Below are 14,108 nucleotides of genomic sequence, written 5' to 3'. Positions count from 1 at the left end.
AATTGATGTAGACTTATGGGTCAAAAGAGGTTGCTGTTTTGTAAATCAAACTGTAAAGTCTGTGTAAAATGACAAATACAACAACCTATTACGCCTAAATTGACCACCCAATGCGTGCCAAAGTAACCTGAGCCTTATCCTCAACTTGGGACAGCTAAAAAAACAATTTCCAGCAAGTTGGAAATTGCATTTTATGGAAGTGGGGGTTGATCCTCGCTAGACAAAATGCCCAGAAATTTCCATATTTAAAAGTGCTCTCTAAGTATGGCTGAAAATTAAATAAATTGGACTCTAAACATTGAATAAACAAGTGCAAGCAAAGTAGAGTGACCAAAAAGATTCCTTATGGATAACTTGTAGAGTACAAAATATCTCTGTTGTTGGTGTAGATGTTGTGTGCTATAGCCAAATAAAGTTTGGATTTGCAATGCAATTTAACTAGATAAAAGTGTAAGATATTCTTAATGATTCACTGTATCTATAATCTATCCTTGGTTTAGATCTAGCATTTAAATCAATTTCTTGAAGGTAAAACTTGCTAATATGATGTGATCAATGAAAGTCTACCAAGTAAATAGTCCTTATCTAATGCTGAAAATAAAGTTTTGTAATTTTACAAAAGAGAAGTGGTTGTTGGAATTATACCTTGTACTAAGATTACCTTACTTTGTCGGGATGTGAAACCTATACTTCCTTAGATCGATCTTGTAATGGTCAGGGAAGTGGGTTTAGTCTACTAAGAGAATTTTTCCCCACTATTGACTTAATAACCTCTCTAACTTTTGAACCCAACTAAGAGAGGCCTTCTTATGTGGCGTTCTCCAGTCTTTAGGTTGAGTGAGAGTGAATATGAACTCCTTCCCAGATCGAAGCTCCCTTCGGAATGGTCCAATTGTTGAAGCGATCCACCTGCAAAACAAAACAACAAAGTGGGGTTTCCCCCTAGTTTTCCCTCTCCACATGGCTTATAGCCCCTGGGTAGGTCAACTGTGTAATTTTACTTATTAGAGAGATTATTAGATTACAACCACGATAACAGAATTAACCAAGAAAAGAAATAGAAATAAAAGCCATCCCACACAATGAACAATAAGATATTAACCAGGGTTTGCGAAAATGAAGGTCTTTTATTAGATGGCACTTATCTTATATGACAACAACAAATTATTTTTTTTTAACATGGTCGGTTGCTATTATATTATAAAAAAACTGCTATGAGCAGGAGCTGTTACATAAAGTAGAGAAATAGATAGGGAAGAAGTCCAAGATGGGTACGCAGACTCTGGCTTCTTGAGATTAGACTTGTAGAGGATAGATTGGAACAGGTAGCGGCTATATTGCCTGACAAAAAGGCCAGCTAGTAGACAAAATTTGCTGGACATTTAACTGATTACCAGAACTGGTTTACTGAGTCTTCAATCTGGGGTTCCTTTTTGAGGCTTGCTCGGGTTGAAGCCTCAGCTTGCATGCTTTGGGTGATGTTCTTGATGTGTGAAATAGCCTCCTCCATATGCTTGCATTTCTCTTTGAGGCTCTCAATCTCTGCTTTTTGCTTCTCCAATTTTTTCCTCTTTGATCGACTATCGGCCTGGAAGTCTTCTTTAAGTTCGTTGAAATTCTTGACGAACCTCGCGATCATGAAACAGTGCTGTTTGCACAGAGTGCAAGTGTTGTTACCAAGAACCCGGTCCAGTGGGTTCTCCTGTAGATCTCGGCCTTCCTGAGGTTCATTCTGCTGTCTATTTTCCGAGGTTTCTGCCATGTCTGGAGAGACAGTCTTCAAAAGGAAGAGAGTCAGCAATAAAAGGATCTGAAAATAGCGCAAGTTATACTTGTGAGGATTGAATGTGGGATGCGCTTCGAAGTTGCTTTGGATGCTGCCTCGCTTGCTGTAGAGCTTCTGAGAGCTGCCTCGCTTGAAGTGAAACTTCTGGATCCAGGTGTGAGTCGGAGGATACTTGGAAGGAACGAGCTGCTGACTTCTATCGCTGTATGGAGCTTCAGATAACAGGGGGTCGGGCAGAGCTTCTCTGTTCTGCGTCTGAGAGGGCGGAAAGAAATTGTGGAATGCGAAGGAAGGGGAAGGGATATTTATCAACTCAGGAGACGGAGCAGAATGGAGGTGTGAAGGATTTTCAAGGATTTGGGCAGGCTCCGGATCGATCTTGAGATCCATGTTGCAGTCGATGAGGATTAGGGAGGGACAGAAGCCATGATTTCGAGATGAGGGATCACGTGGATCCTGGTGGAAACGGATCAAGGTAGCAGGCCAGAATGAATGGTAGAGGGGGAATAATACGCTGATCTCGATGGAGCGGATTGGATTTGGTGATTCTTGATTGCAGGAGTGAAAGACCGGATGAGCATGACGGCTGATGGGACTGATTTTTGAAATGATACTGGTGATGCTGTTCAGAGGGGAAGTCTGACAGCTGATTTTGCTATGGGATTGCTTTGATGTATGTGCGATCATTTTCTCTGATCTGACCAATCTGTCTGCCGACGGCCTTAGAGGCTAGAGAGTCTGCTTCAGTATTGTTTTTTCTTAAAACGTGCTTAAATACTGGTTCTCCCATGCTCCTAAGGTTGTCCTGAATCCTCAGCTTGATATTATTGAGGGCAGCTTTATTAAACTCTGATCCCGATACCAAGGCTGCGATCACAATGGCCGAGTCCCCCAGAATGACTGCGTTTTTGATTCCCAATCTATTCAGAATGGAGGTACCGAGAAGAAGGCTATATGCTTCAGCCACATTATTGGAAACTTTCCCCAGTCCCCATTCATAGCAGAGAATGGTTTTCCCATTATGATTTTTTATGATGCCACCGGCTCCAGCTTTCCCTGGGTTGTTCTTGGAGGCGCCATCGAAGTGGAGTGTGGGGCGCTTTTGGTCAAGAATCCACTGATTGACTTCTTCCTTGGGTCCTCTGAGTTTCCATTGCAGCTTTGTCTTGTGAGCTTTTGTTTGACACTTTTGGATTTTAGAGTGAGTGAGGCTGAATTTATTATACCAATCTATCTCTTCTTTATGCCAACTAGCTTGATCTGGGGGAGCAGAGATATTTGTGCTTATCGTTTCTGAGATGGTGGCCATTGTTTTTGCAAGAATACTGGCCATATTGGGCTGTTTATTATTAAAGACGCTGTTGTTCCTTGCTAGCCATATGTGCCAGCATAGGGTAGCTGGAATGCATTTCCAAATTCTACTGATAGTGTTTTTGCCTTTCTTGGGAAAGGGGTAGCTTTTCCCCCAGTTTTTCTGAAGAGAGGAGATCTGATCAAAACTTTCCCCAAGTTCAATTGGGTTTGTTATCTGCTTCCAGCAGCTCTGAGCAAAGGGGCAAAGTAAAAAGATGTGTTGAATATTTTCCTCCTCGGCTCGACAGAAGCAACACATTGAGGGGCCCAAGATTCCTCTTTTCCTTAAGTTCTCAGCTGTGAGAATTTTACTTTTCAGGAGGGTCCAGTTAAAGTGTTTGATCTTTGGCAGACACTCAGATTTCCAAACTGTTGTGAAAAGATTCCAACTTGTTAAGTGGTTTGCAGCCTGCAATGTTTTGTAGCCCTCTTTTACTGTGAATCTTCCTCCACTGGAGTCCCAGATGTACCTGTCTTCAATCTCAATGTTGATAGGCGCAGAACCAGAAAGAGAGGACTTGAAATGGGTCCAAAGGTCTCTAAGATCGATGGGAGTTTGGGGATCTTTCCAATCCTGCCATTTGTTCTGATTCCAAATGGATATATCAAACAGAGTAATGAGGTTTCTTTCCTCCATCCATAACTGCAGAGGTCGAAAAGCTTGGAGGAGGGATCTTGGATTGGAGCCCATAATTCTGTCAGTCCAGATGTTGGTGTCCTTGCCATTTCCAGGGAATTTGGATATGTTTTCTCGGAATTGGGGAAGCACTTTTTTAATGAGTTTCCAAACCAGGGTACAGGGCCTGTCCACCATTGGTTCAGTAAGGAGGTTAGAGTTTGAGCCTCTGAGGTATTTCTTTTTTATGACCTCTACCCACCACGATCCTTTACCAGAGAGCAGCCTCCAAATCAGTTTGAAACCAAAGGCCCAGTTTGAGAGACTAGGAATTTTAATGGAAAGGCCACCGTTTTCATAAGGAAGGGTTACCTGGTCCCATTTGACAAGACTAAATTTTTTGGTCTCCTGCTTTCCTCCCTGCCATAGAAAACTTCGCATGATGAGCTCCATATGTTTATGAGTGCTGGCCGGGGCCATGATGACCGCATATTGGTAGATAGGAAGGGCTGAAAGGATGGACTTTATGAGGATCGATCTGCCTGCCAAATTTAGCCAAGCCACTCCCCAACTCTGAAGAAGGCTTCTCATCTTTTCTATGTGTTTGACCCAGATTTCAGCCTTGACTTTTTCTTTAGCAAGAGGCAGACCTAGATAATTAAAGAAGCTCCAGTTCCTTTGCACTGGGATGTCTAGAATTAATGATATTCTTTGCTGGATTAGAGCAGGGACATTCCAAGTGTATATCTTGCACTTTCTATTGTTCAACTGCCCTCCTGAAACAGCTAGAAAGGCATCCAACACTTTCTTGAACCGTTTTGCCATTAGGCTGGAAGCTCCCCCAATGAGAAGAGTGTCATTCGCGAAGAGCGAATGATTGATCTCTTTAGTCCCTCTTTCAATACAGATTCCAGTGATCTCTTTTTGTCTGCGGAGATGTTCTAGGTGTACACTCAAAGTCTCAGCCATGATGATATATAAGAAAGGGGAGAGAGGGTAGCCTTGTCTCAGCCCCCTGGAGCTTCTGAAGTATTTGCTGGGACGACTGTTAATCAGAGGAGCGGTCCAAGGGTTGGAGATGCACCCATTGATGATGTTTATGAAGTTTTTTGAAATCCCGAATTTGTTGAGAGTTGCAGTTAGAAAGGAGTGGTCAACTCTATCGAATGCATTAGCCATGTCGAGTTTGATGATCATCCCTCGTTCTCCTCTGTTTAGGCTACTGTGGATAGCTTCTTGGATCAAAATGACATTGTCAGTGATTTGCCTGCCCGGAACAAAGCCTCCCTGATTTTCAGAGATTAAGAAAGGGAGGAGTTTTTTAGCCTATTGGCTAGAATTTTTGTTACTATCTTGTAAGAAACGTTACATAAGGATATGGGGCGGAACCTGTCAAAAGTGAGGGGATTCGCTTCCTTAGGGATCAAGGCAATGTGGGAGGATTTGGTATTTTCTCCCAACTTATAATTTTTGAAGACGTTCTTGACCATCTGCACAAAGTCTTTTTTAATTATTTCCCAATGATTTCTATAGAAGGCAACCGTGAACCCATCCGGGCCCGGGGCTTTATCTTGCTGCATACTAAAGGTTGCTGCACGGATTTCCTCTTCTGTAATGTCCTGATCCAGCTCTTTGTTTTGAGTGCCTGATATTTTGCTTTCAACTGCACTGAGAAATTCAAAGCTGTCCGGTTGCTGAGGGGCAGCGGAAAGCAAGGATTTAAAATGAGTGTAAGCAGCCTCTTTAATTTGTTCCTGATCAGTAATCTCTTTTCCCTCAACCTCAATTTTATCAATCTGGTTTCCAGCTCGCCTGAGTTTGATATTGTTATGGAAGAAGGAAGTATTTTTGTCTCCGGCTTTCAGCCAGAGGCACTTGGATTTTTGTTGTTGGTCCTCTTCCTCAACTCGATTTTGGCGATAAAGTTCCCTGTACATTTCTTTTTCCTGTTCCAAGTCTTCACTGGTGTGTTGAGTGTTCTCTTTTGTCTTTATGCCACTGTTCCATCCTCGCCAGCAGATCTGATTTTTTTTTATTCTCCAAGATCGCCATTTCCTTTGCCCACTGTTTAATGGCAGCTCTTAGATGTTTTAATTTCGTTTCCCAGACAAAATAGGGCGAGCCATTTATCTCCTTGGCCCACTGGTTTTGAACGAGGGCGCGGAATTCATCTTGAAGGTCCCAAGTTTTGTTGTATTTAAAGAGGAGTGGCCCCAAATTTCTGCCTTTGTCCAAATTTAGAAGCACAGGCTTATGATCTGATGCCGAAGCATGGATTAGATGACTCTTAATGGACTGAAAGCTTGCTGCAATTCCTTCATGTAACAAAAATCTATCCAGTCTCTCTCTAATATTATGGTGACCAGATCTTTTATTATTCCATGTGTATTTCCCATTGGATAGGGGAATATCGATCAGGTTGTGGGACTGAATTATGGTTTCTAACATATCTCTTGAGGGATCGGCAAAATAGTTTCCTCCTAATTTTTCATCCACGTTTCTTATGACATTCATGTCTCCTCCCAGAATTATTTTCCTGTTTTGCACAGTTTGGAGATCTGAGGCTATGGTATCCCAACAGCGACATTTGTCCCTGTAATGGTTTGGGCTGTATATATTATAGATGTAGTAGATTTCCTGAGTTCCTTTGTTTTTCAAGTCTGTTCTGATCCACCAGTTACAAAGTTGGGAGTTGATGATTTCCCATTTATTCTTATTCCATATTGTTCCTATTCCTCCCGAAGCTCCTTCTGATCCTATTGAAATGCCTGTGTAATCTTTGGAGTTTTGAAGTTGTTTTTGGAAGTCCTGTTCAGTGGTTTTGGTCTCCTGGATGAGGAGAAGGTCCGGCTGCTCCTGTTTTAATAAGTCCCTGATGGCTTTTAGTTTTAAGGGAGAGCCCATCCCTCTACAGTTCCAAGAGACCAAGATCATTATTTACCGTTTGTTGGGTGAGGTCCGCTCTTCTCCTTTGCTTTTTCTCCACTCCCTTTTAGCTTGCCTAAGTATGAGTCCATTGGTTGTTGTGCTCCCGTTGCCATCTCTTTTGCCGCTGTTTCATCTCGAAGCTCTTTGTTTGACTTTCGACCTGGTTTTCTCGGAGGGTCTGTGGGTTGGCTAGCTTCTTTCGATTTGTTTCTGGTGAGAATTCTCTCTATGGTGGGAGGGGGCGATGGAGGAGGATTTGTGCGGGGGGAAGAGGGGGCTGCACGGGGAGAGGGGGGAGGGGATGAAGGATCTTCAGCGGACAGGGATTCGAAGGGGTTGGAGGATGAGGGGAAGGCAGAGCTGGAAGGGGGAGGAGGAGGCTGGAGAGGTTCAGGAGGAGATTTGGAGTTGGGTCCTTGGTTGGAGGAAGACTTTTTCCTTTTTACTGGTTCCCATGGGGCCTCAGTATTTTCCTCATTTTCAGCAGATTCAGTTATCTTTAGCTTACTACATCTATTTGCAAAATGACCATACTCGTGGCATACCTTGCATTTGAAGGGGAGTTGCTCGTAGTCCAACTGCTGGATGTGCGTCCATTGGTCCACCTTAATCTTGATTGCTTCCGGCAGATCTTTCCCTAGGTCGACTTCCACGCAGATCCTTGCGCATGCATGCATGTTCTCCCTTGGCTCTGACCTATCTATGTATTTACCAACTGCGTTCCCTATTGCCTTCACTGATTCGTCTCCCCAGCAATGAAGCGGCAGGTGAGGCAGCCGAACCCATACTGGAACTGCATTTGGTATGTCCATTTCCGGATCGAAATCCGGAGTCCATCTATTCAAATAAAGGCCTCTTGAATCCATGAAGTAAGGACCATTTCTGAAAATGAGGTTCTTATCTTCTTTCGATTCGAAGAGAAATGTGTAGTATCCACGTCCGCAGAATCTGATGGCGATCTTCCCTTGAATCATTGTGCTCCAGTTACGCTCTACCCATTTCTGAACAGACCTTGGGGAGGGCCAGAGGCCAGTGAACTGGCCAACTAGTCCTCTTTCCGCGAGAGTTATTGCAGACTTCCTTGGCAGGGAGGGAGGAAGGTTGACCTCTGGGATTTCATCAAGTTTTTTGATAAACTTGGACACAGATGGACAAGTTCTAGTGTCTGTTGCTTCAGAGTAAAGGGAGGCAAAGATTTCTTCATGATTCTCAGTGCCTGAAGGAGGGGGGGCGAGCCCGGCCATTGGAGGCCCGCGGGGGGCAGATAGGAGGAGTCAGCGCGGGGAAGGAGCGAGGTTTGGGCCCCAATGACAGGGACCAGCAGAAACGACAGAGTCGAGCGGGGATCGAGGGATGCAGAGGCCCAGCCAGGCAGGGCCTGGGGGGCGAGGCAGAAGCGCGGGAGTCTGGTTCAAATCGCCAGAGCGCAGGCAGAGCGATCCTCTTTTTCTAACCGATTTGGATGACAACAACAAATTATTACAAGATGGAAGCCTAGCCTTTTATAGAACATTTTTAGTGGTTAGATAATGGTTAACTAATGATGAGTTGGACTCCTCAAATAATTATTTTTCCCTGTCACCCACAAGTAGGAGACTTGGTATTTTTTTCATAAAATATTACATTACAATTCTTTCTTTTCCCACTAAGGGGTTGATTTGGCTTCAGTTGGTTAATTTAGTCCACAAATCCCTTTGCTCATGGTCCAATATGGTCAAAGAACGAAAATAGTAGATCTCTGTTGCTCAACGTTCCATTTTTTTCCTTTGAGGAAATCGAACTTGGTCCTTTGAGAGGTATAATTTGACTTGGAGGTTCTACTTGGTCATTTGAAGGAATAATTTGTCTTCTAAAGGCTATTTTCTTGGTGCATTACTTTAACTTCTTGGTCGATGAAGTCTCCAATGGCTAGCTAGATAACTCAATGGTGATTTGACTTCACCAACAACTTTTTTGTATTGAATTTTTCCTTTTACTAACTCGACTGAGCCACCTACCAATAGGATCTCTAGCACCTTTGACTATTGGACAATTTCAACACTTGGGTTTGACTAAATCAGCCATGATTTGAACTGGGTCTCTCTCAAAATCTTCAAATCATGCTTAGCATTGCCACATCATCACCTACTCTACCACATCATATGCCACTTGTGCTAGTTCCATAATGCCTTGTGGAATCTTGAAAGTTTGACATTTGGGTATTGTTACTCTCGCTCTACTGACAAATGCATCCGTCATTCTGCCAAATACTACCCTTGTTTTACTTGCTGGAAATATGTTTGACCTGTTGACCAAGCTTGACAAAGTCGTAACTAGCCACTAACACCTTTGATTGGAAAAAAATGAATATGGCATGAACTCCTCTCATCAAACTGAACAATTTGAGATCAAGTTGACTTTTTGACCATCCAGACCATTTGCATTGGGAACTGTGGACTACTTTGGGAAATTTGTAAGTTGTCAAAATAAGACTGCCATGCATGAGAGCTATCTGAGAGATACTGCACCAAAATCATGGCCACCTATGGACTCTATAGGCTCTAACCATGTGGCAAGACATAGGTGCACCTTGGCGTGGGTTGGATTGGTCCATACATTGATGATCACCCCTACAAAATCAGGTTCCGATAAAACCATGAGTCGTCAAGCAAGCTCACTTAAGGCCCTCCAATCCTATACAGGACGAGAGGAGCCCAAAATGAATTACAAGGGCCTAGCTATGGTCCAATCAAAACGACAAGATACAGACAATGAGAACAAGGCACAAGCTTGGGATACCTAATACAAAACCTCACATGGTTGTTACAATTGTTTAACTTGTGACCTTGGGCTTACAATCGTGGTGATAAATGCTACAAAAATTTAGTATGCACTCTTTCTGTCATGCTGGGTAACAGGACCAATATTAAGATGGGGTAAGGTCGATACAAGGACTTACAATTGTTAATAATATGTGGTGTCAATTAGAAGGCACTGGTAAATTTTGTTTGTTATGTTCTGATTGATCTGTTAAGAGAAAACATCAATTTCTGACTTCATCCTGGCTTTCTTTATGGGCTTTGCAAATCTGTAGTTGCTTGCCAAATGCTGTACTTTTGTTTGAAGGGAAGCAGGCTGTTGTTCGTGCTGTGGAACCTATAAGAGAAGGCTCTGAGGTAAACTATTGTTATGATAGGACTTCCTAATGTGCTTCTTATTATGCTTTCTAAATTCTGCTATCAAGTCTGAACTATTTAGTAGTTTAAAAAGCTGAAGTGCATGCTTTGTATTAAATAGTTAATGAGTTCTGATGTGATTTGTTTTAAATTAAGTACAGTAGTAATTAGTATCTATAAAATACATTTTCAAACCTGTAATTGGCTTGTTTTGGAAATTATTTTTTGGAACAGATGATACTCGGATTATTATTGCTTTCATCTTATTATCATGGATTGCTCTTTGCAGTTGACAGTGAGTTATATTGAGATTGCTGCAAGTACCCCCTCACGTCAAAAATCTCTCAAGGAGCAGTATTTCTTTGATTGCAAATGCCTACGCTGCCTTAAAGTGGTATGGTTTTCATTTAGTATTCATCTATACCCCCTTTTTTTCTGTGTTGCCAAGCTCCCACTCTACAGCCTGTAGGTGAAAATGAGATTGCTGGTAACTTGCCAGCCCCAATAATTAATTAGCTCACAAAGAGTGAACATGTTACAAGTGGGATTTGAAGCTGGGTAGGGTCGATATCCTCTTTTCCTCTTAACCACTCAAGCTAGACCCAATTGACTAGTGTTCATCAATATCTTAAAATAGTGCTTAATCTATTGCCTGTGTAATAATAATTCATATACATTTTGATTAAAGAGAGGCCAGTCAACTTAGATGAAATGGTAAAGCTCAGGAGGGCATTGCACATGCAAAGTTAGTTGACTCATTGACAATTTTGGGTTGTCACTTCCACAAAAAAGACAAAGTTGAGATAATTGCAAGGTCTTGGCTGTGCTAGTTAGCGCATGTTATGTTATTTTCCTTTTAACTGTTTTGCACACATGAAATGAGAGTCTGTTGATTTATGTTGAAGCACATAGAAATCTCTTGGTAAGATGCTTCAAGAGTCTTAATTGTTGAACATGCATCACTTATCAGGAGGTGGGACATAGTTTGATTTGTGTCTTAGCGCATGTTATGTTATTTGCCTTTTAACTGTTGTGCACACATGAGATGAGAATCTTTTGATTTATGTTGAAGCACATAGAAATCTCTTGGCAAGGTGCTTCAAGAGTCTTAATTGTTGAACATGCACCACTTTATCAAGAGGTGGGACATAGTTTGATTCATGTAGGTGTGAGGTCTGGTCTGACTTAAAGACCACAATGCTACTGCTTTTTAACAGTCCCCTAGAGGGACTAGGCAAACCCACTGATTCCTTTGAGGATTTGAACCTATATGAGGTCTGTAACAATGCCCTTCTTTCAGTGACCTGGCTCATCTATTGCCATTGTTTAAGACTTAAGTACATTTGGTACAACAAGAACTATTATTATGGAACAAGCCTTGGGGCAAATGACCACACAAATATTTCCAATACCTTCCAATAATTCTACACAATTATAATCAGCCTCACATTCTTCCACAACATATTTTCCTTTTGAGGTTTATAGTTTTCAACTCCTTGCTATATTGTCCTCATGAACCACTGGTACAATGAGTATAAGGCTATGCATAAGCACCTTCAGTTAGACTTAGTCCTCACCCACGAGTCTTATTTTGTTCCTATTGTCTGTAACGAGTACTGATGTCTCCTCTAGTGCAAGAAAAGAGTGTTTCTTGCATTGGGATGATATGATCTTTTGATAGCCCTTGTTACCTCTTCGAAGAGTCAAGACCTTTTGGTCTATCCTCTTTCCAATGAAACCTCCCCCCACCTTAGATCAGTGTTGTGAAAATATCTAATTTCTCCTAACATTTTAAATTTTATTTGATTTTTTCAGGTTGCTAACTTTTCCAAGTTGTTTTGAGTTTTCAAGGCCAAGTTTATGCTTGGGGAGTTTTGTCGTTTTTTCTAGATCTTTCTGATTTCATCAATTGATGACGCTTGCCAATTTTTATGACACTGTCAAGTTTTACAACATTGCATTAGATACTGACTCCTTGACCTAGGTCTCTTATGCATGTCTTTATGATGCCCAAAGCAATATTGTACGTGTTGGAAACACTGAGAGGGGGGTGAATCAGTGTTTTTGACCAATTTGTTAATTTTAATTTCAAACCATTTAGTTCACATTAATCAATATCAGATAATAGAAACAATAAACAACACCATTCAACAATGCGCAACAATAAAGACAGTACACACGAGATTTACAATGAAACCCAATGTGGGAAAAAACTGCAGAATGCTTTTTATATATTCAATACATCACTTTAGTGCAACTGCACAAGGAAGGCCCAAACTCCCTGAATATAAATATGGAGATTTGTTTTACCAACACCAACTGGATGGAGGCTCCGACCCCAGTGGGCTACAACATACTATGGTTTATCAACATAGAGATACAACTGAATCGAGACATGATTCATTAGCTACCACTGGTTGGAGGCTTCGACCCCGACAATAGGCTGTGACCTATCTTGTAACATCGCCCTACCACCTTGGCTCGTGATGACTGATCTTTAGGAAAACATTCAAACCTGGATGCATTTTATCAGCTTCGACTGAAAAGTTGCACTGATACCCTGTGTAGGCACCAACCTACCCTAGCACCACCGTACCATCTTGAAGTGTTCTCAGGCTTCGACCTAAAGGAGACTCCACTCTCCTGCCTTGTACCACCATACCACCCTAATCAGCCTGCAGACCACGTTTCACAATTTTCATATTGGATCCACCCGTGTTTTGAATCAATACAAGATATACCTAAATATAATCACTGGTGTTTATGCTTAGTATATCAATGTCAACTCTGCTCAATCTCTGTAACAATTCTGACTGCTATACAACTGTCAACAAATAGCTCTGTTTCTGCTCAACCTGTATCACAAGCCTGGTTATCAACCCCACCACCATCGTTAGATAAGACGAGAAACCAAATAAGACGTAGTCTCCTCAAAGTCTACGTACTTGGGGGTTGCCCAAGGGTTGAATCACCAACACAGCTTTTGCGACGTGGCGCTCCCTGACGGACTTCGCCCCCCGTCTTCCGAAATCAGCTTTTCCCTCTTCCCGCCTAGAAAGTGACCGTTAACTCTGCTTCCCTTTCCACTCCATCCCGTCACGCCACATGGCACTTCCCATCCACTTCACTCCCGCTGCTGTCACATCCCATCCGACTCTGCTCTGGAAAACGACGCATCCTTGCGCTTGTCATAGAACTATTTTGTTAAAATTGGCAACTAGGGCCAAAATCCATGTGGGTCATCTTATTTATGGCAGCTGATATTTTTCTTGGATCCCTCTCATCGAGAGGTGTAGGATTTATCTAAAGATCATTCGATTCCGATAAGTATTCATGGAGTTATGAATTTATTTGCGTTATAAGACAATTCGTCAAGGTTGGCCAGCAACCAAATAAACCCCACATGTGCTCAACGTTTTAGTATAAATAGAGGTGGCCTTCAAGTCATTTCTACACACTTGGGATCTCTTCCTCTCTCTACTTGTCTTTGGGTTTTAGTAGGAGAAGAGATCCTAAGGAATAACGTTGCCTTGATCCAGAGGGCAGAAAGACGGAACTGCCGGAAAAGACGGAACTGCTGGAAAAGCCGGAAAATCCTGGAAAAGCCAGAACTGCCGGAAAAGCCGGAAGTGTTGGGAAAGCCAGAACTGCCGGAAAAGCCGGAAGTGTTGGGAAAGCCAGAACTGCCGGAAAAGCCGGAACTGCCGGAATAGCTGAAACTGTCGGAACAACCAGAACTATTGGAAAAGACGGAAACGCCGGAAAAGCCAGAAAAGCCGGAACTACAGGAAATGCTGGAAAAGCCGGAACTGCTAGAAAGGCCGGAAAAGCCGGAAATGTCGGAACTGCCGGAAAAGCTGGAATTGCCGAAAAAGTCGGAACTCCCAGAATTGCCGGAACTACCGGGAACAACCCGAACTGCTGGGAACAGCTGGAACTGCCAGAACTGCTGGGAATTGTCGAAACAGTGGGAGCATCTGTCTCCAAAGGAGAGCAGCATGCAAGGGCCAACTAACTAACATTGGGACAATTGTATGGTACTCAGCAGCAAATACACCAAGCTTGCAATGTTACAGCTAACATGCAAGGGAAAACAAGCATGCAACAAGAAGCATGCTAGGGATAACAAGCATGCTAAGGACAACAAGCAAGCAAGGGACAACAAGCAAGCAAGGTGCAACCAACACATAGGTCAGGATGGCAACATGGTGCAGCAATGGCACATAATGTAGTACAATGATGGGTACAATCATGATTAATGAAGCGTGAT

General features: G+C 42.5%; 1 protein-coding gene across 5 annotated transcripts in view; it reads left to right on the top strand.

Moving 5' to 3' along the window:
- SDG37 (SET domain group 37) overlaps positions 1-14,108 on the top strand; it is a 344,199-nt gene that overhangs the window by 180,562 nt on the left and 149,529 nt on the right. For all 5 annotated transcript variants that reach the window (XM_089431018.1, XM_089431023.1, XM_089431004.1 and 2 more), the window contains 2 exons: positions 9,757-9,838; positions 10,128-10,232. In XM_089431018.1, the coding sequence (XP_089287144.1) occupies positions 9,757-9,838; positions 10,128-10,232 (187 nt within the window). The remainder of the gene's footprint in view (positions 1-9,756; positions 9,839-10,127; positions 10,233-14,108) is intronic.

Source organism: Pinus tabuliformis, chromosome 6 (genome assembly GCF_031772625.1).
Source record: "Pinus tabuliformis cultivar Carrire ecotype Pingquan chromosome 6, CPIR1, whole genome shotgun sequence".
Taxonomy (NCBI): Eukaryota; Viridiplantae; Streptophyta; class Pinopsida; order Pinales; family Pinaceae; genus Pinus; species Pinus tabuliformis.
Note: the sequence above shows the minus strand (reverse complement) of the source record. Positions and strands in the feature narration are given on the sequence as shown.